The sequence below is a fragment of the Schistosoma haematobium genome, chromosome 2 (genome assembly GCF_000699445.3).
Source record: "Schistosoma haematobium chromosome 2, whole genome shotgun sequence".
In the NCBI taxonomy this organism is placed as follows: domain Eukaryota; kingdom Metazoa; phylum Platyhelminthes; class Trematoda; order Strigeidida; family Schistosomatidae; genus Schistosoma; species Schistosoma haematobium.
Window position 1 is genome coordinate 39058290 of NC_067197.1, and position 26156 is coordinate 39084445.

Sequence of the window (26156 nt, forward strand, 5' to 3'; positions counted from 1 at the left end):
GGTTTCACATACTTATAAAAATTGTTTCTACAGCTGAGTATTATCCGTCCGTCTGATAACCAATGGGCATCCCCTCTTCACATAGTCCGAAAAAATTGAAGGCGACAGGCGGTTGTTTGGAAATTACAGATCGCTCAACCGTCAAACAGTATCAGATAGCTACTTTATGCCTCGTATTCATGATTTTACAAACGACTTACAAGCTACAAGCATACTTACTAAAATTGACGTAGTTAGGGCATTTTACAGTATCTCCATAGCCGAAGCGGATATCCCTAAGGCAGCTATTACTACACTCTTTGGATTGTTTGAGCTTGTACGCATGCCATTCGGCCCAAAGCACGCGGAAAAACAGTTGAAAAGTTAATGGACAATCTACTTCGAGATATTCTTTTTGCATAGGAGTATATGTGGTGTGTTATTTATGTCTGTCAACACAAGGTGAATTAAATGAGGAAGATTTATAGCGTAAACCAAAATGTAATTGTTCAAAAACATACTTGAACTGCATGCATCACATCACCTAAGAAGGTACACATTCCGAAACTTGTACAGTGATCGCCATGCTATGCTAAGGAAAGCGTCCTTATTCTTGATGTCATATATAAGTTTTTTTCTCACATTTCCCAGAATAAGATAAGGTTCTAAACACTTGGAGGTAGATATACATCTATCTCCCCAACCTGCAGATGGTGTCAGTAGAATAATCCTTTAAAATACCGGCTAATCATATCATTTTCAATACGACTAGGCTCTACAAGGTCTCTAATTTGTGGTGAGCCACGCAACTACCCAATATTCATTTTTTCCCACTATATTAGCAGTATCATGAACCTTGGGACTGCCGTTGATGGATGGACCACTAATGTTGGGTGCACGGGTACGGTGGACTTGGAGCCAGTTTGTCAGCTTCGATATGCTGGCTTAAGTCATAACTAAATAATGGACTTTCTACGGCGCAACTAAATTTCTTACTTCAAGCCACGAAACTTACCAGTAGGGTTTCACAACTTAAAATTTCTCTGTGACCTTATCTCTTACTGATAACTGTAAGCCTTTGACGGAAGTTTGAAACCACAGTGATTAGCAGACACTTCAAATTCTTAACGTGCCGCAGTTAAGAGAAAACACAGTTTTTTGGTGCTCTGTGATCTTAAATCTTATGCCAAACTCAACAAAATGTCTCTAGAGAGAACCCTGCACAAGTAAATTTGAGACGTATTTCTGGTTGGTTTGATAGTAGGAAGTTTTACCTTTTAAAATATAAGATTTTTGTTTGTGTTGCCTTAACTGGAACGTTAGGTTCCTCTTCTCGTCCGTAGATTAGTATCACTCATCCTATTTAGCACCGCAGTTTTTCTCGATATTATATAGTTTTCCACTGTCTCTTGTAGTCATATTTTATTCGATTATTGAAGTTCGGTGAGTGCCATAATGAGTAACTGAGTTTTTGGTTATAACTGTTTGGCTGAATGTTTGACTACCTCTAACAACATAAATCGCGTTTCTTGTCTAGCAGTAAAGCTATCTGAGGTTTCGATCACCTGCCTTCTAAGTTGGTTGACTCATATATTCACTACGGACGTTCTTTGATTAGAAAGACCTTGCCTGTTTTTATAAGTGGATATATTTTGAACCTCAGCGATTTAAAACATAGTGCATTTCGGATTTCACTGTATCTGACTTTTTGAAATGGTTTACATGCTGTATGCTCTTTTCGTGTTATTTTTAAGTCATTTTGTATGATTCCTAATTTCAATCTATGTGATTACAGCAGTACCTGACTCAACCATTATTTTTGAATTGATCTACATGAGAGAAGGGTTTCTAACCTTCAAAGCAGGCCAAACAGAATCCAGGCGACGTCTGTTTTTGGCGTTAAATTCATTTACAACACAGAGACGAAGTTGTTAGTCCTTTCACGTACACTTGACTTCGAGTGTAATGCGATTATAAAGAGTATCGCCTTAGAAATGAAGCGACGGAATATGGTTACAATATTCAAAATTACAGGAATTCAGAGAGTGGTATGATCATTAAGTATACATTGTACTCGTAAATGAAAACAAGCGAACTTACAATTGGATGAAGTGAGTCGGAATGTTATAAGTCGTTCATAACGTGCATAGACAATAAAAATATACCGTGACCAAAGTGTCAGCATAGTTTAATACGATGCTATTACAGAGTGTTTTCTTTGTTCCTGAAGGACGACAATACTCTGAGAGATATGCAAATGCCAGTCAGTAAATCAGTTAACATACTTGTAAAATTTAGGTTTAGATCGGCACTTATTTATGCTAAGAGAGTAGTCGACTTAATCCAACGTTGAGGATGGTCTCACGTTGAAGTCACATTATAGTCTAGACTGACTCATCCTATAGTGGAAGTCAATATGAACTCTTTAGGACCATACATATGCAAAGGATTGAGTACTATACTCAACGTGAAAAGCAAAATATTGCATTGAGTAACTGTACTTGTATGGACGAGTCATGTCGTTTCGGTTAAATATCTCCGTCCACACGTTCCCTTACCTTCACCAAGTTATAGCGTTTAGTATGTCTTCTCATTTTTTGAGAGATTAACCTCAAGAATAGCGTGGTTCAGAACTGATATTTCCGCTAACATACAAGCTTTGTGAACGACGTCTTAAGCAACTGGGACTCAATCCATGGTTTAGATCGTCCTTAATACCCCTGTGCATAACCTAAAACACATTAAATTTCATTTTCAATACTAAATTTAGAGATAATACCTAGAAATAGGAGGTGTAATACCGGATGTGACTGCAGATACAACAACCACTCCTTATAAATGATTTATAGGAATTCATCACTAGTTGAACTGGTCCAAGTAACTTCCTTGTAGCCCTTCAAGAAGCAACTTGATGGATTCTTAAGAATCCGCTAATGGTTCTCCCATTTCCACATGCTTTTTGTACCTAGGTCCGTACCCGTAGGAATTTGTGATCATTTACTTTAAAATATATGTTCAATAAGTGAATGCCACTCACATTCCACCCATAAATACTTGAAACTGTCCACAGATGCTCACCTCATCTATTGAGGATTACTTATCTTCAGAGTGACAAATTAAATGTTTATTCTCGGAGTTTATATGAGCCACATATTGATCATACTTCAAGATGCATTTTTGCTATGCATCACTATATGTAAATTTGAGTGATTATTCTTCGTACAACTTCGAGGATTCAGGAAAGTCTGGTCATTATGTTCAGCGTGTTAGGACACGAAAACTCAAATTATGTATTTCACAGAAAACTCATTCACATAAACATAAGTGGTTATAATAATTAGATAAAATTCAGAATTTGCAAGACTTGAAACCAAGACTTATATCTTTAGTAAATTCTAATGCACTTGTGTTAAAACAAGAAAATGTAAATTCTAAAAATAATGGTAAAATTATTACGTCCAAAAACTAGTCACAAAACAATATGCTTTATCAATCCTCCCACATATTGGATTAAAACAAGAAACGCCGAAATCATGTCAGTCTTCCAACACGACAGGATTTATTCCATTCTCTTCTCAGCTGAAATTCACGTTTCGTACCTAAACAGCTATTTGTGAAATGATATAGTACATTCGTTTAACTGTATCGATTTTAATGCTCTGCTGGCCGCCGCCTTGTTCGGGGTTGGTTTGCTTCATATTTCCAATAATAGATGTCTATCGTCTCTCGAGCATTTCTGTATCTTTTTATGTGTCATTATTATCAGTTTCCTGTTTTTGTATTGCTTCCCAGGTATATTAGTAAGTAGATCATCTCATTAGCAACGACAGTTACAGTTTTCTCAAGTACACCCATGGAAAATGCAGAATACCTGGTCTTTTTTCCCCTATTTGGCTAAATCTCATGTCAGCAACCCCTGTACACGCGTATACATATATATATATAGTCCATAAAAGATATCAAACTATATTGTCTTTAGAATACTTTAGAATATATTCAGACAACTATGCCATTCCACGTTTACCTTCAATCCTCAGTAATAAGGGTAGGTCTGTCGACTTATATTAATCCTTGCAGTTTATAATACTGTGGAGGTCCAATATCGTTTTGAATATATCAACAAAATGTGCTGGTATTACGTGTCTTGGTAGAGAATTCCAGTAATTTACTACTCGTTGCGAGAAACGAAACTCCAGACGTAAACGATTCAATCTCGGTTTTTAAAATTTCTTCGAATGTCTTCTCAAATGATCAGCCCTAGACGGAAGTAAAAGATAAGACATGGTAATACCAAGGTCATCGTTCAGTATACGATAAGCCAATATTAAGTCACCCCATATTCTACGGTAAAATAACGGAAATAAGTTAAGGTATCTCAGTCTGTCTTTATAAGATAGGCCAGATAGACCTTTTACCATCTTAGTACCTCGTCTTTGGACTCTTTCCGGCATATCTGCTTCGTACTTAAAACAAGGACTCGCTGCTTGAATCCCATACTCTAAATGTGGTCGGGTATAATAATTTAAACATTTCGTCATCTAAATACTGGAAAAACCTACGAATATACCGTAATACCCTTTCGCAGCGGCAGCCTTGCAGTGACTAATCGTTTTGAGATCACTGCTTAATATGACTCCTAAATCTATAGTTTCTTACTTTGGGTAGCACGAATCCACATATTGTATGGTAATACTATTGATTATAGTTATTTAATTGCATCACCACACTCTTATCAGGATTTGCCTCTAGTGACCACCTGTCCAACCATACCACCAATGAGCTAAGATTATCCTGTAATACTATTCTACCCGACATACTGTGTATGGTTCTTCAAATTTTTGTCATCAGTGAAGAGTAGAACGGATGATTTTGCTACAGCTGTTAATTCATTTGCATAAAGTATAAAGAGAAGAGGACTGAGGATTGTACCTTGGGGAACTCCACTTTTTACGGGTACCCACTAGGAAAGAGCTCCATTAGCCCTTACCCTTTGTCTCCTGTCATGGAGAAAGTTACTTATCCAATCTACGACTGTATAACGGATTCCAAAACGTTCCAGTCTGGATTTAAGACCAGAATGGGAGACCTTATCAAAGGCTTTACTTAAATCTATGAAAATCACATCCACAGGAATATTCCGATCTTTTGCCGCAACCCAATCTTCTCTTGCAATGAGGTTTGTCAAGCATGATAGGCCTCTCCGAAAACCATGTTGTTCCCTGGAGAAAAGATTATGTCCTTCAACATAGTTTATAACAGATATCCGAATGATTTTTCCATCAGCTTTACAACCGCACTAGTTAAGCTAACGGGTCTATAGTTACTAACTAAATCCCTACTCTCAGCCTTATGCACCGGACTTATTATCGCATCTTCCCAGTCTCTGGACAGTCTGGACTACCTCAGGAACATGTCAAACAGTATCGCTAATGGTTCAGCAATCACATCTGATATGGCTTTCATAATCCTAGGATGAATATCATCAGGACCACTGGACTTATCAGGTTTGAGATGCTGAATTAGCCTTAAGACAGTACCTTTCTCAATCACCACAGGGTTCATCAGCGAGCTACCACCATCACAATGAATCGTTGGTCGTTCTTCATTACTGATAGAAAACACTACTGAAATATTTCGATAAAGCTTCAGCTTTTTCGGTATCGTTTCTTGCCAAGATTAACGGATATTGTTGTATCAAAAGTGATGGGATTCCATCGCTTCTCTGAGTTCGCCTTTTTATATACGAGAATAACCGTTTCGGGCTATATCTAGAATCCCTAACCAATTGTTTTTCATATGATCTTCTATTCTTACTTATTAACGCTTTACAGACATTCTTAATCTTACAATAACTGGAGCTGTATTGTTCTTAGCCAGTAGAGATGAACATGCTGGACTGTTATTCGGTCTTCGCGGTACCAGGTATGTTATGAGCGAGGACGTAACTAAACTAAACTTACCTTTAAATACAGACCACGCTTCTTCAACTGATAAGCTAGTGTCTACCTGATATAATTCTCACTGATCGATCAAAAATACCCCTTCACTGTTCGATTTTTACGTATCTACACTTCATATAAACTGCCTAATGTGTATCTAATTCCCTATAACACTTAAGTCAACGCAACTTGTTTTGTTTCATATCCTAAATCCAACGGGCCAAACCATACAGTACATCGATCCACCTCAATGTTTCATGGAATTGTTATGCCTAAAATTAGGGTATTTTTGTCATGTAGACGCTAGTCAATGATTCCAACCCCTATTCCGTTTATTTATTTGGGGAACAGAAACACACGCTGCAAACAATCTTCCGCCCTGGGATGTAACTATCGCAACGTAGTAAATCTAATCACAAACCTAGAGTTGCTTCTGTTCTATCTCATTTTAAGAAACGAGATATTTCTCACATAAAAATTGGATAAGCAGACAGTTAATTTCTCTTCAGTAAATAACGAGTCATGCTTATTTTTCTATTGTAAAAGGTCAACTGATATAACAATATGAAAGCACTTATTTTAGTTGGGGTTATGGCACTCGACTCCGGCCTTTAACACTAACTTACCCCAAACCGATAGTAGAATTCTGCAACAAACCCCTTTTACTACATCAAATTGAAGCCCTTGCCAAAGTAAGATTGTGTTTTATCATGGGTATAAGTTGGGAAATTTGTTTTCAAAATATATGACTTATTGATTTTGTCATTTTTGAAATTAATTTTTGTGAGTTTTTAGAACTCTATAACTGCTTAAACAATGAATTTGGCCCATAATGATAAGTACTAAATTGAATGATTAGGAAGCCTGAGTTTATGCATCACTTAATTGTAGTCAATTCGGATGATGCTTCTTGAGGCCCAGAACCTCTTGACACGTTGAGGTTAATGCTTCTTTGATACCTTCTCAGTTGTCCTCCATAGTAGTTTCTTCTTCCTTCAGTAGATCCTGTAAGGCTTGGAACCTGTTGTTGAGAGCTATCTTGAATTCGTTGATTTTGTTGGCATCTCGAAGGAAGGCTGTATTGAACCTTTGTAATGCTGTTTGTCCAGTTGTCCAGTTCTTCTTTAGCTTCAGTTTTAAATTGGCCACAACTAGGTGGTGATCTGAAGCTATGTCAACTCCTCTCCTGGTTCTCACATCTTCCATTGTCCTTCGGAACTTTTTATTGATGCAAATATGATCTATCTGGTTCTCTGTGGTGTGGTTCGGTGAGATCTATGCAGCTTTGTGTATACGCTTGTGTGGAAATACTGTTCCGCCTATGACCAATTTGTTGAATGTACATAGATTTGCAAATCTCTCACCATTTTTGTTTCTCTCTCCCAGTACATGTCGTCCCATGATATCTTCATATCTGGTGTTGTCTATTCCGACTTTGGCGTTTAGATCTCCCATCAGAATAGTGAGGTCCTTTCTTGGGCACTGCTCTATGATTGATTGCAGCCTCTCATAGAATTGATCTTTAATGTCGTTGTTGCTATCATTGGTGGGTGCATAACATTTTGTAACATTCGTTGTGATTTCCTCCTCTGTTTTGAATGATGCTTTGATGATTCTGGATCCGTGAGATTTCCATCCTACAAGTGCATTTCGTGCTACTTTGGACAGCATTAGAGCAACTCCCTGAGTGTGTGGAGCATTTTCCTCTTCGTGGCCGGAGTTTAGCAGCATCTCTCCCGTATTTAGCCTTTTTGTCCAGCTTTGGTCAAATAGGTTTCTCTGATTCCAAGTACCGTCAAGTTGTATCTCCTCATTTCCGTTGTTATTTGACTGGTCTTCCAGGTCTCTCACATTGTCCGAAGGTTTCACATACTTATAAAAATTGTTTCTACAGCTGAGTATTATCCGTCCGTCTGATAACCAATGGGCATCCCCTCTTCACATAGTCCGAAAAAATTGAAGGCGACAGGCGGTTGTTTGGAAATTACAGATCGCTCAACCGTCAAACAGTATCAGATAGCTACTTTATGCCTCGTATTCATGATTTTACAAACGACTTACAAGCTACAAGCATACTTACTAAAATTGACGTAGTTAGGGCATTTTACAGTATCTCCATAGCCGAAGCGGATATCCCTAAGGCAGCTATTACTACACTCTTTGGATTGTTTGAGCTTGTACGCATGCCATTCGGCCCAAAGCACGCGGAAAAAACAGTTGAAAAGTTAATGGACAATCTACTTCGAGATATTCTTTTTGCATAGGAGTATATGTGGTGTGTTATTTATGTCTGTCAACACAAGGTGAATTAAATGAGGAAGATTTATAGCGTAAACCAAAATGTAATTGTTCAAAAACATACTTGAACTGCATGCATCACATCACCTAAGAAGGTACACATTCCGAAACTTGTACAGTGATCGCCATGCTATGCTAAGGAAAGCGTCCTTATTCTTGATGTCATATATAAGTTTTTTTCTCACATTTCCCAGAATAAGATAAGGTTCTAAACACTTGGAGGTAGATATACATCTATCTCCCCAACCTGCAGATGGTGTCAGTAGAATAATCCTTTAAAATACCGGCTAATCATATCATTTTCAATACGACTAGGCTCTACAAGGTCTCTAATTTGTGGTGAGCCACGCAACTACCCAATATTCATTTTTTCCCACTATATTAGCAGTATCATGAACCTTGGGACTGCCGTTGATGGATGGACCACTAATGTTGGGTGCACGGGTACGGTGGACTTGGAGCCAGTTTGTCAGCTTCGATATGCTGGCTTAAGTCATAACTAAATAATGGACTTTCTACGGCGCAACTAAATTTCTTACTTCAAGCCACGAAACTTACCAGTAGGGTTTCACAACTTAAAATTTCTCTGTGACCTTATCTCTTACTGATAACTGTAAGCCTTTGACGGAAGTTTGAAACCACAGTGATTAGCAGACACTTCAAATTCTTAACGTGCCGCAGTTAAGAGAAAACACAGTTTTTGGTGCTCTGTGATCTTAAATCTTATGCCAAACTCAACAAAATGTCTCTAGAGAGAACCCTGCACAAGTAAATTTGAGACGTATTTCTGGTTGGTTTGATAGTAGGAAGTTTTACCTTTTAAAATATAAGATTTTTGTTTGTGTTGCCTTAACTGGAACGTTAGGTTCCTCTTCTCGTCCGTAGATTAGTATCACTCATCCTATTTAGCACCGCAGTTTTTCTCGATATTATATAGTTTTCCACTGTCTCTTGTAGTCATATTTTATTCGATTATTGAAGTTCGGTGAGTGCCATAATGAGTAACTGAGTTTTTGGTTATAACTGTTTGGCTGAATGTTTGACTACCTCTAACAACATAAATCGCGTTTCTTGTCTAGCAGTAAAGCTATCTGAGGTTTCGATCACCTGCCTTCTAAGTTGGTTGACTCATATATTCACTACGGACGTTCTTTGATTAGAAAGACCTTGCCTGTTTTTTATAAGTGGATATATTTTGAACCTCAGCGATTTAAAACATAGTGCATTTCGGATTTCACTGTATCTGACTTTTTGAAATGGTTTACATGCTGTATGCTCTTTTCGTGTTATTTTTAAGTCATTTTGTATGATTCCTAATTTCAATCTATGTGATTACAGCAGTACCTGACTCAACCATTATTTTTGAATTGATCTACATGAGAGAAGGGTTTCTAACCTTCAAAGCAGGCCAAACAGAATCCAGGCGACGTCTGTTTTTGGCGTTAAATTCATTTACAACACAGAGACGAAGTTGTTAGTCCTTTCACGTACACTTGACTTCGAGTGTAATGCGATTATAAAGAGTATCGCCTTAGAAATGAAGCGACGGAATATGGTTACAATATTCAAAATTACAGGAATTCAGAGAGTGGTATGATCATTAAGTATACATTGTACTCGTAAATGAAAACAAGCGAACTTACAATTGGATGAAGTGAGTCGGAATGTTATAAGTCGTTCATAACGTGCATAGACAATAAAAATATACCGTGACCAAAGTGTCAGCATAGTTTAATACGATGCTATTACAGAGTGTTTTCTTTGTTCCTGAAGGACGACAATACTCTGAGAGATATGCAAATGCCAGTCAGTAAATCAGTTAACATACTTGTAAAATTTAGGTTTAGATCGGCACTTATTTATGCTAAGAGAGTAGTCGACTTAATCCAACGTTGAGGATGGTCTCACGTTGAAGTCACATTATAGTCTAGACTGACTCATCCTATAGTGGAAGTCAATATGAACTCTTTAGGACCATACATATGCAAAGGATTGAGTACTATACTCAACGTGAAAAGCAAAATATTGCATTGAGTAACTGTACTTGTATGGACGAGTCATGTCGTTTCGGTTAAATATCTCCGTCCACACGTTCCCTTACCTTCACCAAGTTATAGCGTTTAGTATGTCTTCTCATTTTTGAGAGATTAACCTCAAGAATAGCGTGGTTCAGAACTGATATTTCCGCTAACATACAAGCTTTGTGAACGACGTCTTAAGCAACTGGGACTCAATCCATGGTTTAGATCGTCCTTAATACCCCTGTGCATAACCTAAAACACATTAAATTTCATTTTCAATACTAAATTTAGAGATAATACCTAGAAATAGGAGGTGTAATACCGGATGTGACTGCAGATACAACAACCACTCCTTATAAATGATTTATAGGAATTCATCACTAGTTGAACTGGTCCAAGTAACTTCCTTGTAGCCCTTCAAGAAGCAAATTGATGGATTCTTAAGAATCCGCTAATGGTTCTCCCATTTCCACATGCTTTTTGTACCTAGGTCCGTACCCGTAGGAATTTGTGATCATTTACTTTAAAATATATGTTCAATAAGTGAATGCCACTCACATTCCACCCATAAATACTTGAAACTGTCCACAGATGCTCACCTCATCTATTGAGGATTACTTATCTTCAGAGTGACAAATTAAATGTTTATTCTCGGAGTTTATATGAGCCACATATTGATCATACTTCAAGATGCATTTTTGCTATGCATCACTATATGTAAATTTGAGTGATTATTCTTCGTACAACTTCGAGGATTCAGGAAAGTCTGGTCATTATGTTCAGCGTGTTAGGACACGAAAACTCAAATTATGTATTTCACAGAAAACTCATTCACATAAACATAAGTGGTTATAATAATTAGATAAAATTCAGAATTTGCAAGACTTGAAACCAAGACTTATATCTTTAGTAAATTCTAATGCACTTGTGTTAAAACAAGAAAATGTAAATTCTAAAAATAATGGTAAAATTATTACGTCCAAAAACTAGTCACAAAACAATATGCTTTATCAATCCTCCCACATATTGGATTAAAACAAGAAACGCCGAAATCATGTCAGTCTTCCAACACGACAGGATTTATTCCATTCTCTTCTCAGCTGAAATTCACGTTTCGTACCTAAACAGCTATTTGTGAAATGATATAGTACATTCGTTTAACTGTATCGATTTTAATGCTCTGCTGGCCGCCGCCTTGTTCGGGGTTGGTTTGCTTCATATTTCCAATAATAGATGTCTATCGTCTCTCGAGCATTTCTGTATCTTTTATGTGTCATTATTATCAGTTTCCTGTTTTTGTATTGCTTCCCAGGTATATTAGTAAGTAGATCATCTCATTAGCAACGACAGTTACAGTTTTCTCAAGTACACCCATGGAAAATGCAGAATACCTGGTCTTTTTTCCCTATTTGGCTAAATCTCATGTCAGCAACCCCTGTACACGCGTATACATATATATATATAGTCCATAAAAGATATCAAACTATATTGTCTTTAGAATACTTTAGAATATATTCAGACAACTATGCCATTCCACGTTTACCTTCAATCCTCAGTAATAAGGGTAGGTCTGTCGACTTATATTAATCCTTGCAGTTTATAATACTGTGGAGGTCCAATATCGTTTTGAATATATCAACAAAATGTGCTGGTATTACGTGTCTTGGTAGAGAATTCCAGTAATTTACTACTCGTTGCGAGAAACGAAACTCCAGACGTAAACGATTCAATCTCGGTTTTTAAAATTTCTTCGAATGTCTTCTCAAATGATCAGCCCTAGACGGAAGTAAAAGATAAGACATGGTAATACCAAGGTCATCGTTCAGTATACGATAAGCCAATATTAAGTCACCCCATATTCTACGGTAAAATAACGGAAATAAGTTAAGGTATCTCAGTCTGTCTTTATAAGATAGGCCAGATAGACCTTTACCATCTTAGTACCTCGTCTTTGGACTCTTTCCGGCATATCTGCTTCGTACTTAAAACAAGGACTCGCTGCTTGAATCCCATACTCTAAATGTGGTCGGGTATAATAATTTAAACATTTCGTCATCTAAATACTGGAAAAACCTACGAATATACCGTAATACCCTTTCGCAGCGGCAGCCTTGCAGTGACTAATCGTTTTGAGATCACTGCTTAATATGACTCCTAAATCTATAGTTTCTTACTTTGGGTAGCACGAATCCACATATTGTATGGTAATACTATTGATTATAGTTATTTAATTGCATCACCACACTCTTATCAGGATTTGCCTCTAGTGACCACCTGTCCAACCATACCACCAATGAGCTAAGATTATCCTGTAATACTATTCTACCCGACATACTGTGTATGGTTCTTCAAATTTTGTCATCAGTGAAGAGTAGAACGGATGATTTTGCTACAGCTGTTAATTCATTTGCATAAAGTATAAAGAGAAGAGGACTGAGGATTGTACCTTGGGGAACTCCACTTTTTACGGGTACCCACTAGGAAAGAGCTCCATTAGCCCTTACCCTTTGTCTCCTGTCATGGAGAAAGTTACTTATCCAATCTACGACTGTATAACGGATTCCAAAACGTTCCAGTCTGGATTTAAGACCAGAATGGGAGACCTTATCAAAGGCTTTACTTAAATCTATGAAAATCACATCCACAGGAATATTCCGATCTTTTGCCGCAACCCAATCTTCTCTTGCAATGAGGTTTGTCAAGCATGATAGGCCTCTCCGAAAACCATGTTGTTCCCTGGAGAAAAGATTATGTCCTTCAACATAGTTTATAACAGATATCCGAATGATTTTTTCCATCAGCTTTACAACCGCACTAGTTAAGCTAACGGGTCTATAGTTACTAACTAAATCCCTACTCTCAGCCTTATGCACCGGACTTATTATCGCATCTTCCCAGTCTCTGGACAGTCTGGACTACCTCAGGAACATGTCAAACAGTATCGCTAATGGTTCAGCAATCACATCTGATATGGCTTTCATAATCCTAGGATGAATATCATCAGGACCACTGGACTTATCAGGTTTGAGATGCTGAATTAGCCTTAAGACAGTACCTTTCTCAATCACCACAGGGTTCATCAGCGAGCTACCACCATCACAATGAATCGTTGGTCGTTCTTCATTACTGATAGAAAACACTACTGAAATATTTCGATAAAGCTTCAGCTTTTTCGGTATCGTTTCTTGCCAAGATTAACGGATATTGTTGTATCAAAAGTGATGGGATTCCATCGCTTCTCTGAGTTCGCCTTTTTATATACGAGAATAACCGTTTCGGGCTATATCTAGAATCCCTAACCAATTGTTTTTCATATGATCTTCTATTCTTACTTATTAACGCTTTACAGACATTCTTAATCTTACAATAACTGGAGCTGTATTGTTCTTAGCCAGTAGAGATGAACATGCTGGACTGTTATTCGGTCTTCGCGGTACCAGGTATGTTATGAGCGAGGACGTAACTAAACTAAACTTACCTTTAAATACAGACCACGCTTCTTCAACTGATAAGCTAGTGTCTACCTGATATAATTCTCACTGATCGATCAAAAATACCCCTTCACTGTTCGATTTTTACGTATCTACACTTCATATAAACTGCCTAATGTGTATCTAATTCCCTATAACACTTAAGTCAACGCAACTTGTTTTGTTTCATATCCTAAATCCAACGGGCCAAACCATACAGTACATCGATCCACCTCAATGTTTCATGGAATTGTTATGCCTAAAATTAGGGTATTTTTGTCATGTAGACGCTAGTCGATGATTCCAACCCCTATTCCGTTTATTTATTTGGGGAACAGAAACACACGCTGCAAACAATCTTCCGCCCTGGGATGTAACTATCGCAACGTAGTAAATCTAATCACAAACCTAGAGTTGCTTCTGTTCTATCTCATTTTAAGAAACGAGATATTTCTCACATAAAAATTGGATAAGCAGACAGTTAATTTCTCTTCAGTAAATAACGAGTCATGCTTATTTTTCTATTGTAAAAGGTCAACTGATATAACAATATGAAAGCACTTATTTTAGTTGGGGGTTATGGCACTCGACTCCGGCCTTTAACACTAACTTACCCCAAACCGATAGTAGAATTCTGCAACAAACCCCTTTTACTACATCAAATTGAAGCCCTTGCCAAAGTAAGATTGTGTTTTATCATGGGTATAAGTTGGGAAATTTGTTTTCAAAATATATGACTTATTGATTTTGTCATTTTTGAAATTAATTTTTGTGAGTTTTTAGAACTCTATAACTGCTTAAACAATGAATTTGGCCCATAATGATAAGTACTAAATTGAATGATTAGGAAGCCTGAGTTTATGCATCACTTAATTGTAGTCAATTCGGATGATGCTTCTTGAGGCCCAGAACCTCTTGACACGTTGAGGTTAATGCTTCTTTGATACCTTCTCAGTTGTCCTCCATAGTAGTTTCTTCTTCCTTCAGTAGATCCTGTAAGGCTTGGAACCTGTTGTTGAGAGCTATCTTGAATTCGTTGATTTTGTTGGCATCTCGAAGGAAGGCTGTATTGAACCTTTGTAATGCTGTTTGTCCAGTTGTCCAGTTCTTCTTTAGCTTCAGTTTTAAATTGGCCACAACTAGGTGGTGATCTGAAGCTATGTCAACTCCTCTCCTGGTTCTCACATCTTCCATTGTCCTTCGGAACTTTTTATTGATGCAAATATGATCTATCTGGTTCTCTGTGGTGTGGTTCGGTGAGATCTATGCAGCTTTGTGTATACGCTTGTGTGGAAATACTGTTCCGCCTATGACCAATTTGTTGAATGTACATAGATTTGCAAATCTCTCACCATTTTTGTTTCTCTCTCCCAGTACATGTCGTCCCATGATATCTTCATATCTGGTGTTGTCTATTCCGACTTTGGCGTTTAGATCTCCCATCAGAATAGTGAGGTCCTTTCTTGGGCACTGCTCTATGATTGATTGCAGCCTCTCATAGAATTGATCTTTAATGTCGTTGTTGCTATCATTGGTGGGTGCATAACATTTTGTAACATTCGTTGTGATTTCCTCCTCTGTTTTGAATGATGCTTTGATGATTCTGGATCCGTGAGATTTCCATCCTACAAGTGCATTTCGTGCTACTTTGGACAGCATTAGAGCAACTCCCTGAGTGTGTGGAGCATTTTCCTCTTCGTGGCCGGAGTTTAGCAGCATCTCTCCCGTATTTAGCCTTTTTTGTCCAGCTTTGGTCAAATAGGTTTCTCTGATTCCAAGTACCGTCAAGTTGTATCTCCTCATTTCCGTTGTTATTTGACTGGTCTTCCAGGTCTCTCACATTGTCCGAAGGTTTCACATACCTATAAAAATTGTTGCTCTGGTTGTTATAACGGTCATCGGCTTCGTGGCTCCCGAAGGAACTCAGCTTTCACCATGTGTCATAGTTCTTCTGAATGAAGACCTTATAATTCTCAGGGCAGAGTTTAAATGGTCTGAATTGTTTTTCATGATTAGCGTTTTCCAGAGAGTTAGTTTTCTACGGGATTGGGTCGCTGACTCCATGCCCAACCCTCTCTCCGAACCCGGGCTTGGGACCGGCAGTAACTCTAGAGGAGGTACAGGCGGATTCCTGATATGAATTCTGATGAGCTAAATATTGCAGACCACAGCTTCTTTTTACGTCAATGATTCGGAATCCAGTAGTACACATTTCTAGCACGAAGCAGTTTGTGCAAATATCATGACTTCTCATTACAATTTTCTAAGTCGGTCACTGGTGATCAGTTTTTCTGTTAGAATTGGGAAAGATTCTACTAAATTGTCAGTCAGTCAGCTACAACGTAGGACCAGGCACATATGTGCATCGGCCTAAGTTGCCATACATCATTAACACAACAAGATGAACACCGAATTCATAGAAGTAGTTAATTCAATGGTGTTAATTTATAAAAAAAAGATTGCATATAAGGATATAGTACAGGAAGAAAGAATTATAATCAGAGAAGGGTTTTTGTGGGTATTATAGTAATTTTAATGGTTGAGATCATGAGTGAATTGAAGCTAGACCACCATGGAAAACCTGGAAGCACTGGATGGCCGTTTCGTCATATTGTCGGACTCCTCGGCAGTGTGCATCTACGATCCCGCCTCGCGGGTTTCGAACCCAAGGCTTACCAGTCTCGCGCGCGAGCGCTTAACCATAAGACCACTAAGTCCGATGGCATCCAACGGTGTTAATGTCTAACTTCAACTAACCCACGAAATTAAGCGACGTATCCACCATTGTCATCAGTGAGTTACTATCTCACAACAGACCTGGTTGAACTCCACTGATCACTGCTTCTCATTAGGACTCCAGGAAATACCTCTTGGAGACCTTCACTACTGAGCATGTGATGATTGTAACTAGAGATGGGTTTTTGTGGGTATTATAGTAATTTCAATGGTTGAGATCATGAGTGAATTGAAGCACACTGCTGAGGAGTCCGACAATATGACGAAACGGCCATCCAGTGCTTCCAGGTTTTCCATAGTGGTCTAGCTTCAATTCACTCATGATCTCAACCATTGGAAGAAAGAATTAGTTCGTAGAAAGATATGAAGTGATTTTAATCTCACTGTTTAAGGGAAGACAAAGAGTGTATACACTGACGCCATGGTGATCGATTTTGAGCATAAGCTCATACCCGACTGGTAGTGTGAGAGCAGAGCCTTCATACGGTTTATGTACTTCTGAGGTAAGACTTTCAATGACACCGCCACAAACCCCTTCAAGTCATGAAAAACTATCATTGTCAGACACCGATAAGCATGCCTGTGTTCTAAAGTCAGACGAGTGGTGAATATGTGGTCGATGCAGCCACAACCAGGTCTGAAGCCAGCCTGATTTTCTCGTGTTTGCAATTCATGAGTCCTTGTTAGGCGTTCGATAATTGTTGAGGCTAGTATTTTAGATGCTATGTTAGTCAAACTAATCCCTCTATGGTTATCACAGGATGGTTTTGACCCCTTATATATTGGGACAATCAGTGATTGTGACCAGTCAGATGGAATAACGTCTAACTCCCAGATTTTAGCTAAAATATTAGTCAACCTAATCACTAGAACCGGACCACCATACTTAAAGACCCCTGGAACCAACGCATCTGGACCAGCTGCTCTTCCTCGTTTCCGATTAGCTATGGCCTTTTGAATTTCAGAGTCGGGAGGGGGGGCTACTTTAATATTTCATTCAGGTTGATTAGAAATGGTGGGTAGTTGTAAAATAGCTGAGGGCCAGCTGAATTGCTCATCGTTCTAAACGTCTGGGCTGAGAGCAGATAAGATTGTCGTCTTTTTCCAAGATCGTTTCACTTACACTTGACTTCTTAGTTCCGGTTTCTTTTATTAGTCTGGAAAGCTGTCTTGGGTTACCTACAGCCACTGCCTTTTCCATCTCTTTTGTCTTCGTTGCCCACCACTGCTCATGGTCGTTCTTTAGACATTTGGTTAACCTAGATTTGATTCGCTTTCGCTCTTTATCGTGTTCAGAGTCAGATGGGGTGAGTTTACGAGGATCTATCAGTGCAATAGACTTAGTAGAAATCCTCTGGTTTTTCTTGACTCTTTGGTCCAAACCATCAATAGATATCACTGCTGTTTGCATTTCTTTCCAAGCAACGTCTGGATCAACCTCGTTTTCAGAACTGCTTAAGTGTGACCTCAGTTGTTCCTGGAATCGACTTTCGACTTTCTCATCACTCAGTTCAATTCTAGTGGGTCTTAATATGGCTTTTCTACATCCAGTGAGGCGCAAGCAAATGCGTGCTTGTATTAGAGCATGATCGAAGTCTAAACATGTACTCCAGAACGAGCGACAGTCTTCTATCGACCCTCTCCAACTATGACTGATAGGAATATGGTCTATTTGAGTCCATTGTTGGTTTGGTGCAGCGAGTCACCATGTTATACGATGTCTATCCTTATGCTTAAAATGTCTGCTAAAAATAAACAATTATCTGAGCACAGTTGGAGCAGACAGTTACCATTATCCGTTCGCTGAGCCGGAATACTAAAATAACCGCCTAAATGTCTTTATGCTTGGTTTAAGCTACCTATTTGGACATTAAAGTCACCTGCTACGCGTACTATGTTTGAACGTTTAGCTTCTTGAAAAGTTCGAAAAGCTTTCTTTAAAAGTTATCTTCCACTTCATTCCGGCTGTAGTCAATGGGAGCGTAGGCAGAGACGATGAAAAGGCAACGACGTGTGTCTCTATCCTTCCGAGTTCTTACGGAGCCGTTTAGCCGAACAGCACATAGACGACTGTTAACGGGGATCCACTCTAATAGTGCTCGTTCTGCCTTCGTATTTAGTGCTATGCCTACACCCATTAGTTCACGAGAACTAGCCATCGGGTCGTCAGATACACTGAGGGTGTATCTCATCGACTCTCCGTTTTGGCGAGGTGAGGTCAAGTGAATGACCACACTAAATTCCTGTATGTGTGTTTCGAAGACAGCATACAGCAATCGTACGAGATTCTAGGGTTTTAGTCAAGGAGGCCTACTGGCCGATTTGACACAGGGTGCGTACGTTGAATGCTGCAATGTGTAGTTTCGAGTGAGGTTTCAGTAGATTCTGGAAATTATTTTGCTCGTTAGAATCGTTGGCCATGGTGACACTTGAGGAAGTTTAGAGTTGAAAGTCGAGGTAGGGGTAATAATAGAAACTGACGGAGGAAGTCGATCGTGAATACAGTTGTCTTGAGTGTTGTTAAAGGTATGAGGATGATTATTATATCCCGGTTGCCCACGCCATGAAAGGGTTCCTATAGGAGTACCTGAAAAGGAAATAGGGTTAGAGGTAGTCTTAGTGACCCGAGGGCGTGACCGCAGTGCCCAAGGGACAACTGATTTAGTCTGATCACCCACGATTTTTTTCTGAGTATTTTTCTTGTTAGCTCCGTACTTTTTGGGACCCTACCGCCGGAGACTGAAATTGTGGGATAAGGCGAGGTGTATATCTTTAGGTTCAACCTTTTCTAACCCCACCGTTCCTTATGGGAAGACGGAATCGCTGTTGTGCTGTCTATCTGGAGGGAACACCTTACTGCTGTCACACCCCTGCTGCTTTTAGTCTTACAGCTCTTCAACCAACCTATCTGGCATTGTAGGACCTTGAGGAACAATTGTTCCAACCAGTATAGCTTGATTGGTTCACTACGATAAGCAAGCCCGACCAACACGTCGAGGTAGCAGCAACGGTCGGGACTAATTTAAGAGAAACATACGAACACCTCATGAGAATTGTCGATGTATTCTTATGTTAGACAGTTTCAGCAACTGAAATTTATCTACTTTCCAAAAAGAAATTGTGTAAGCGTCGATTGTTGCTTGAAGCTGAACTCTTGATTTTGAGGATTATCTTTATTGTCGGCTTTTCTATATTCTCCCCCGAGTTTATGGATAAATATCTGGCAGCGTTGAGGTACATGAGTATGTTTTTTCCAATCTGGAACTATGTACAGTAGACTACATGTAATTATAACTTATGAGCCATAAAGTTATGCACAGTACTTAAAAATATAGATTTTCAGGGGAAAGTTAATGTTCGTTCATTCAGCTACTATCCAAGCATCGGCGATCGCTTTTTTATGTCTTGCAGTCATTTTCGTGGTGTCCAATTATTTAACTGGATTTTAACTTCTGGTAAATTAAAGTTAAGCAGATACTTCCCCGTGTATAAGTATGTAACCTAGTCGAATACATTAAACTTGGTGATCAATTTGTCGCTCTCCTTATTGTTTGATAGTAATCAGTTGTGAAAAATGGACCAACTCATCTTTATTTTTCGTTTCCATTTACCTGTCTCCCTAGCATGCAGGCTAAGTAATCGTTCTTAAGAAATAGTTATTATATAACACTAAGTAATAGAACTCTCTAGAATATGAATTCACGTCTCCATTTACCTACAGATAGTTGATTCGATTCATCAGCTAGTTCATACTTTAAAAGAATATCTCATGAATTATAAGATTAGTTTTCCCCACAAAAATACAGCGATACTAGACCCATTCCATGTTTATCGTATGTATGAAGTTGTTCGTGTATTAGTACTTCATATGTTCATTGATATCGTTTATTAATATATTTGTACCCCGTTGTAATTCTCCTTTTCCTAATTTTCTGTAGGTTGGAGTATCAGAGGTGATCTTAGCTGTTAGCAAATGTGCTGATCGAAGTGATATCTTAGAAAACGAGTTAAAAAAGCATGAGAAGAAAGTAAGATAATTTATCATGAATTTTTGATAGTGAGCTATGACAATAGTATTTCTGTTAGGTCGACTTTATTACGCATTATACAAATAACTAATTTATTGGTTTAATTCAGATGACAATGTACTGTGTAATGTTAAGGTTATTCTCACATACTTTTTACTGGTTGAAATAGCTACTGACGACTATATCTGATGAAAGTATATGACTCATGCAAGATTGTGACTGAAGTTTTGATTTCGCCGTATTGTATGAAGGTTGTACTCCAAAATCCATGTAAACCATACTGTAAACCTACGACCCAATGTTTAAAATAAAAAATATATAATACAATTAAAGTATCTTAATAATCAAGGATAGGTTTATTTGCTTAGATTTGGGTCACATTTTTCATGAGAGCTAGTATGGTACTGCTCGATTGGCCAGACTAAAGTAGTAAATCAAGGTTGGATATGCAAACCTAGCAATACTACTATAAGTTAACTCAAATCAGGTTATGATATAAAACATCTTCAACTTATGTATACTTAAAATGTCACAGATCCATTTTACATTTTTAACGAATGAGTTTGTTACATTGTGTAAAGTTGGTTACAGCTTCCAGTCTTAAGTCAATACAAGTATTATTATTATTACTATTATTATTATCATTATTATTATTATTATTATTACTAGTGTATTTTTTTGTCCCATGACTCTAGATTGGAACTAAAATTACATTCTCCTATGAAACTGAAGCAATGGGAACTGGTAAGTCTCACTTTATTAACTTGAAATTCCTCAGCCTTAACAGAAAAGCATCATTTGTTACTTGATAAATTGAATACCTTTGTGTGAATATTTACGCGATTCCATAGTTCTTTTGCACATTTAATCTTAACACTAAATATTGTTAATGTTAATTGTTGTTCGCGTTGATCTAAATGCCTTAAGTAGTTTAACTAGGAATTTGAATCACTCTGCTTGATGACCTGATTATAATGCAGAGATAGGTGCCAAAAATTCTCATTTCACCGTTTTCTTTTAACGTCAGCTGATGGTATAGGCAATTATTTACTTTTTCTTTTGCTAATGTTATGAGTAATCAAACCAAATATTTCTTGACTACTTGTTTGACCTTGACGTTGCTAAGCTTAAATCGTTACACAGGCAAACGTTTTAAAGATAATCATCAATGTTTATTTAATGGGCAGAAATCCTGTTAAATATTTCAAGAGCTCTTTGCTATTTTCTCCAATTTCTCTATACTATTGAACGCATTTTGTGTGCAAAAGATGCATATGCTTGTTTGACTTTTTAGGGAAGATCCGAAGTCAAGCTTATGCTTTGTGTTCTTAGACCTGGAGTCAGCATTTGGCTGAATAATGGTTTCAGTTGGCGACAGGATAAGTTTTGTGATATTTTTTCGCTCAAATATGGCACCATAATATACCAGAACGTGGTTAAATAATGGAATTTCTTCTTTGAAAGAGCCTAGTAACTACATACGCGAAGTTTCTAAACACGATGTAAGAAAATAATATAGACAGTAAAATAACCGATTAGTCACGCGTTAGTCGTCTATACAGGTTTCTGGAATGCAGTATACATCAATGAATCAGAATAAAACTAGAGGCATAATTAATAATATCTGTTGTTCAATAAGATATGGGATTTAAAAGGTTAGGCTGCCGGTAGTATAGTTTCAGTAAACCATACCCCTAATAATATTTTTAACGATAAGTGAGTAGAGTCTTCTTATTCACATGCCTAATACCGATTTGTAAGGGTTTCTTTGATCACATTGTCGCTATACAGGATTGAATTCTGTTCACTTTTTGTTGGTTGTTGTCCAGTATAAGTACAAAATCCGACACTGGGATACAGATATCAAGTGAGTCGCAAATAAACTAAAATTTATGCGTCATGGATTTCATCATTAACCACATTTAAAATGCGCTAAAACATTTGTAATATATTTACTGCTTTTCAGCTGGTCCAATCGCCTTAGCTAAAGATATGCTCCTCGTGGACGATAGTCCATTTTTTGTGCTCAACAGTGATATCATGTGTGATTTCCCGTTCAAGGCAATCATGGCATTTCATAAAAATCACGGAAAATCGGGAACTATTTTGGTTAGTTTACTGAATAAATTCCCCCTCATGTAAATGCATTCGCTACTTTATTTTCTAAACAAATGAATATTTCTCGGTGCTGAGTTTTTCAAATAGTTGCTTAGATTTCGTAACATATTTCTAGTTTAAAATCAAGGGCGTAATACTGAAACTCAAGTCGACAGTCTGTTATGGGGTAGAACTATATAATTTGACACGTGAATCCTCGATTGTTAAAATAAAAATAATGATCGATAGATAAAATGTAATAACATGATGTGGCCGAGTGATTGACGCTCGCGACATCTAATTATTAATGTAAGCACTCAGTGGAGTTCATATCCAAAGGTAAGAGAGCTTCCTAGTAGAATAGCGTTTTCTTCCAACAAAATAACTTTGTTGCATCATAAAATACTGAACACAAGAATAAACATGATTAGAAGTGATTTAACAAATAAGGCAACCATAAGTCATTTACTTTCAAAAAGAATTAATGCTTGACTGTCAGAACTAATTCTTCCCCTGTCATATCACAGGAATCAAGAAGTTAATTGTGAACAGGAACATTTGAGTAATAGTGTTATGTATATCCTGACATGTACGCTGTAGAGCATACTTAGCATTTTAACTTTCAAGTATTCCTTGTGCACTATATTTTGCTCTATAAGTTTCATCAGAAAATACGTGTATATATTTTTTGTCTTATAAGTAGTTTACTTAATTTATGTACAATTGACGATGTCATAATTCAATAACAATGCTTCCAATCTATAAAAATGTAGACCATCAAAAACTTTGTAAATATTTTTAAAAATCTGTTCACAGTATTGTTTTTTTGGGGATCTTTTTGGTTGTGTTTAAATTAAAACGAATATAAAATTAATATATTCGCTAAAAATTAGTAAATAGCCTATGGACACTTTATTATAATAGGAGAATATGACATTTCTTACAATATAGGTGTTATAACTTGTGGCCTATGTGCCCTATTAATGTATAACGTGATGATACCGCCAATATGAGAACAGTGAACTATCGACCGGACCAATGACGCATAAAACAAGGATGAGCAGTCTAGAGTCTTTATCGGTCCTGCTTCCTTCCTACCCCCACATGTTAAGTCCAGAACACCAATCTCAGCCCCTGCGATACTAATCATTTATTTCAAACATACTGGGCCTATATACAAACTAAACAGACCACATTGTACCGTAAAACAGGAAACAACATTTGCACAAGATTTAGCCAAAAGTGGCTGTGAATATGGGAGGTAGTGATTAATAGACGGGGCATAATTCAAGAATGGTAAATTGTATAATTACAGTTCATAGGTCAAAATAAAGCTCATAATAAGAGGGACACGAATATGAATAGTTTAGTTACTTAACAATTATACGATAGAAATATACGTATAGCTTTTGTCCATAAATGGTTCCCAAAAGTTACCATTCATTATTCTCATCGAGATATAACAATAGGGTATTGTTTTTTTAAAATAATAATCTGAATAAATGAAGAATTTTCTTTTTTCAATAAATTTCTCATCACGTTGTACAGTTATACATAAAAATTAATCATTCGAATTTTTATTTATTTATTTAAACACATACATAGCACAATGAAGCACCAAATATGTATGCGCCACGTTTCATTATTCGATTCGTGTGAGGACTGGGATACTTCCCGGTTGCCTGAACCGAAGCAGGTGGTTTCCTTAGTGGGTCACTACCTGAGTCTTTAATCTAGAGGTCTAGTCCACAAAGCAGTAGAGCAACGTTAAAAAATACAGTCCCATGGAAGCCGGTGACCAACAAAAGGTTCATACGCATTTGTTACCTCAGGATCCTGGAGCCCATGTGCACCATTAGTCCGGAATCATGGTTTTCCGACTCCCTCAGGTGGATCCTCTATATTCACCAATCCGGTTAAAGCACCGGACATTCGCTTTTCGTTTTCTCAATTTCGTAGACAATAGTAATACCGCGAGAATGCAGTGAGTAGAACTTACGTGGCAGTGGCTGTACACGTGTGGCTATGTGAGAGCATTTCGAGAGGGAGAGTTGACTCTCCCCACTCACGGCCGCGGCAGGGTATTTAGGGGCCATCTTTTGAAAGAATGATCAAGTTGAAAGCAAATACATTGTTTACTAGTGTAGCATATAAATTCAGGTTTATCTGTTACTTACTTACTTACTAACACCTTTTACTCCTCGTGAAAGAGCATAGGCCGCTCACCAGCGTTCTCCATCCAACCCAGTCCTGGGCAATCCTTTCCTGCTCCTTCCAGTTGTTATTCATCCTTTTCATATCTGCTTCTATTTCCCGACGTAATGTGTTCTTTGGCCTTCCTCTTTTCCGCTTCCCTTCAGGATTCCTAGTTAGGACTTGCCTCGTGATGCAGTTTGATGATTTGCGTAATGTATGTTCTATCCATTTCCATCGTCTTTTCCTAATTTCCTCTTCAGCTGGAAGCTGGTTTGTTCTCTCCCACAGAAGGCTGTTGAGGTTTATCTGTAAATGACTAATGTACAATGTTAACTTGATTAAGTTTATACGTTAAGTGAAATTTTGAGAATAACAATCGAATCAAATGTTTGATGAAAGGACTATGTGTTGCATGAGATGATGTGAATTTAGCAAGAAAAAGTTAAGTAGGAAGAGTGGTAACTAAGTTTCTTATATATTCGGAAGATTAATATAAATTATAGTGATAATAATAGTAATAAAAATATGTGGATGTTAGTAACAATAATATGGTGGGCATTTTTGAACAGTTAAACTAATGTGCATATTAAAACTGTACTCGTTTTATAATCAACTGAATTAAGTACAGACTATAATTATGACTTTCTTGTCGTGGATTGTAAGTGGAAAAAACTCACTACTGGTAATCATAACCTAATTTACTAGCGATATTCAGACAAATTCTGAGTTTACGCAGAAGGTTATGAGTCATATCTCTCAAATCCCCTTCAAATTTCGAGTTCAGAATACTGATTCAATGTAGATGTTGGAATGAGGATTGTTAGTAGGTAAATACACACTACCTAGATGGGATCTGTACAAAAATCAGGATCAGGGTTTGGAGACGTTGAATAATTTCCCTGAGAGTCTATCGTAATGGCACAAATTCATTCACTCTTTTTTTACCCTAGATTTTGATTTTCAGCCTTTCTCCATAGATATTTTCCCTCTTTTTCATCTTTTCAAACAATCTTCAGTTTACAGGTATCATTGCCAAGGTTGGACTTGATAGTTTCAAATAAATTGAGCATTAGGTAGAAAGTTAATAACAAATATGTTTTTGTTATATCCTAATTCGTTGAAAAATTGTTTTCTGACGTTTCGTGACCTAGTGTAAGCCACTTCTTCAGAGTAAATGCACAACCAAATTAAATTAACACATGTTTTATTCGGTTATTTATTTACTTTGAAGAAGTGGCTTACGTTAAGTCATGAAACGTCAGAAATACAATTTTTCTACTCATTGGGATATAACAAAAATATATTTATAATTAATCTCCAATATTCTGTCTTTGTCGTCATCACTGTCACTACATTATTTCTATTCCTTTGTTATTCATCGTGCTACTTTCA

General features: G+C 37.5%; 1 protein-coding gene across 1 annotated transcript in view; it reads left to right on the top strand.

Annotated features, from left to right (window-relative positions):
• Positions 1–3535: 3535 nt before the first annotated feature.
• Positions 3536–26156, top strand: part of MS3_00006927 (uncharacterized protein) — a 41428-nt gene continuing 18807 nt past the window's right edge. The window contains exons 1-6 of the mRNA XM_035729650.2: positions 3536–3771; positions 11550–11801; positions 14241–14387; positions 20382–20471; positions 21167–21215; positions 22438–22580. Of these exons, the coding sequence (XP_035586459.2) occupies positions 14259–14387; positions 20382–20471; positions 21167–21215; positions 22438–22580 (411 nt within the window). The 5' untranslated portion in view covers positions 3536–3771; positions 11550–11801; positions 14241–14258. The remainder of the gene's footprint in view (positions 3772–11549; positions 11802–14240; positions 14388–20381; positions 20472–21166; positions 21216–22437; positions 22581–26156) is intronic.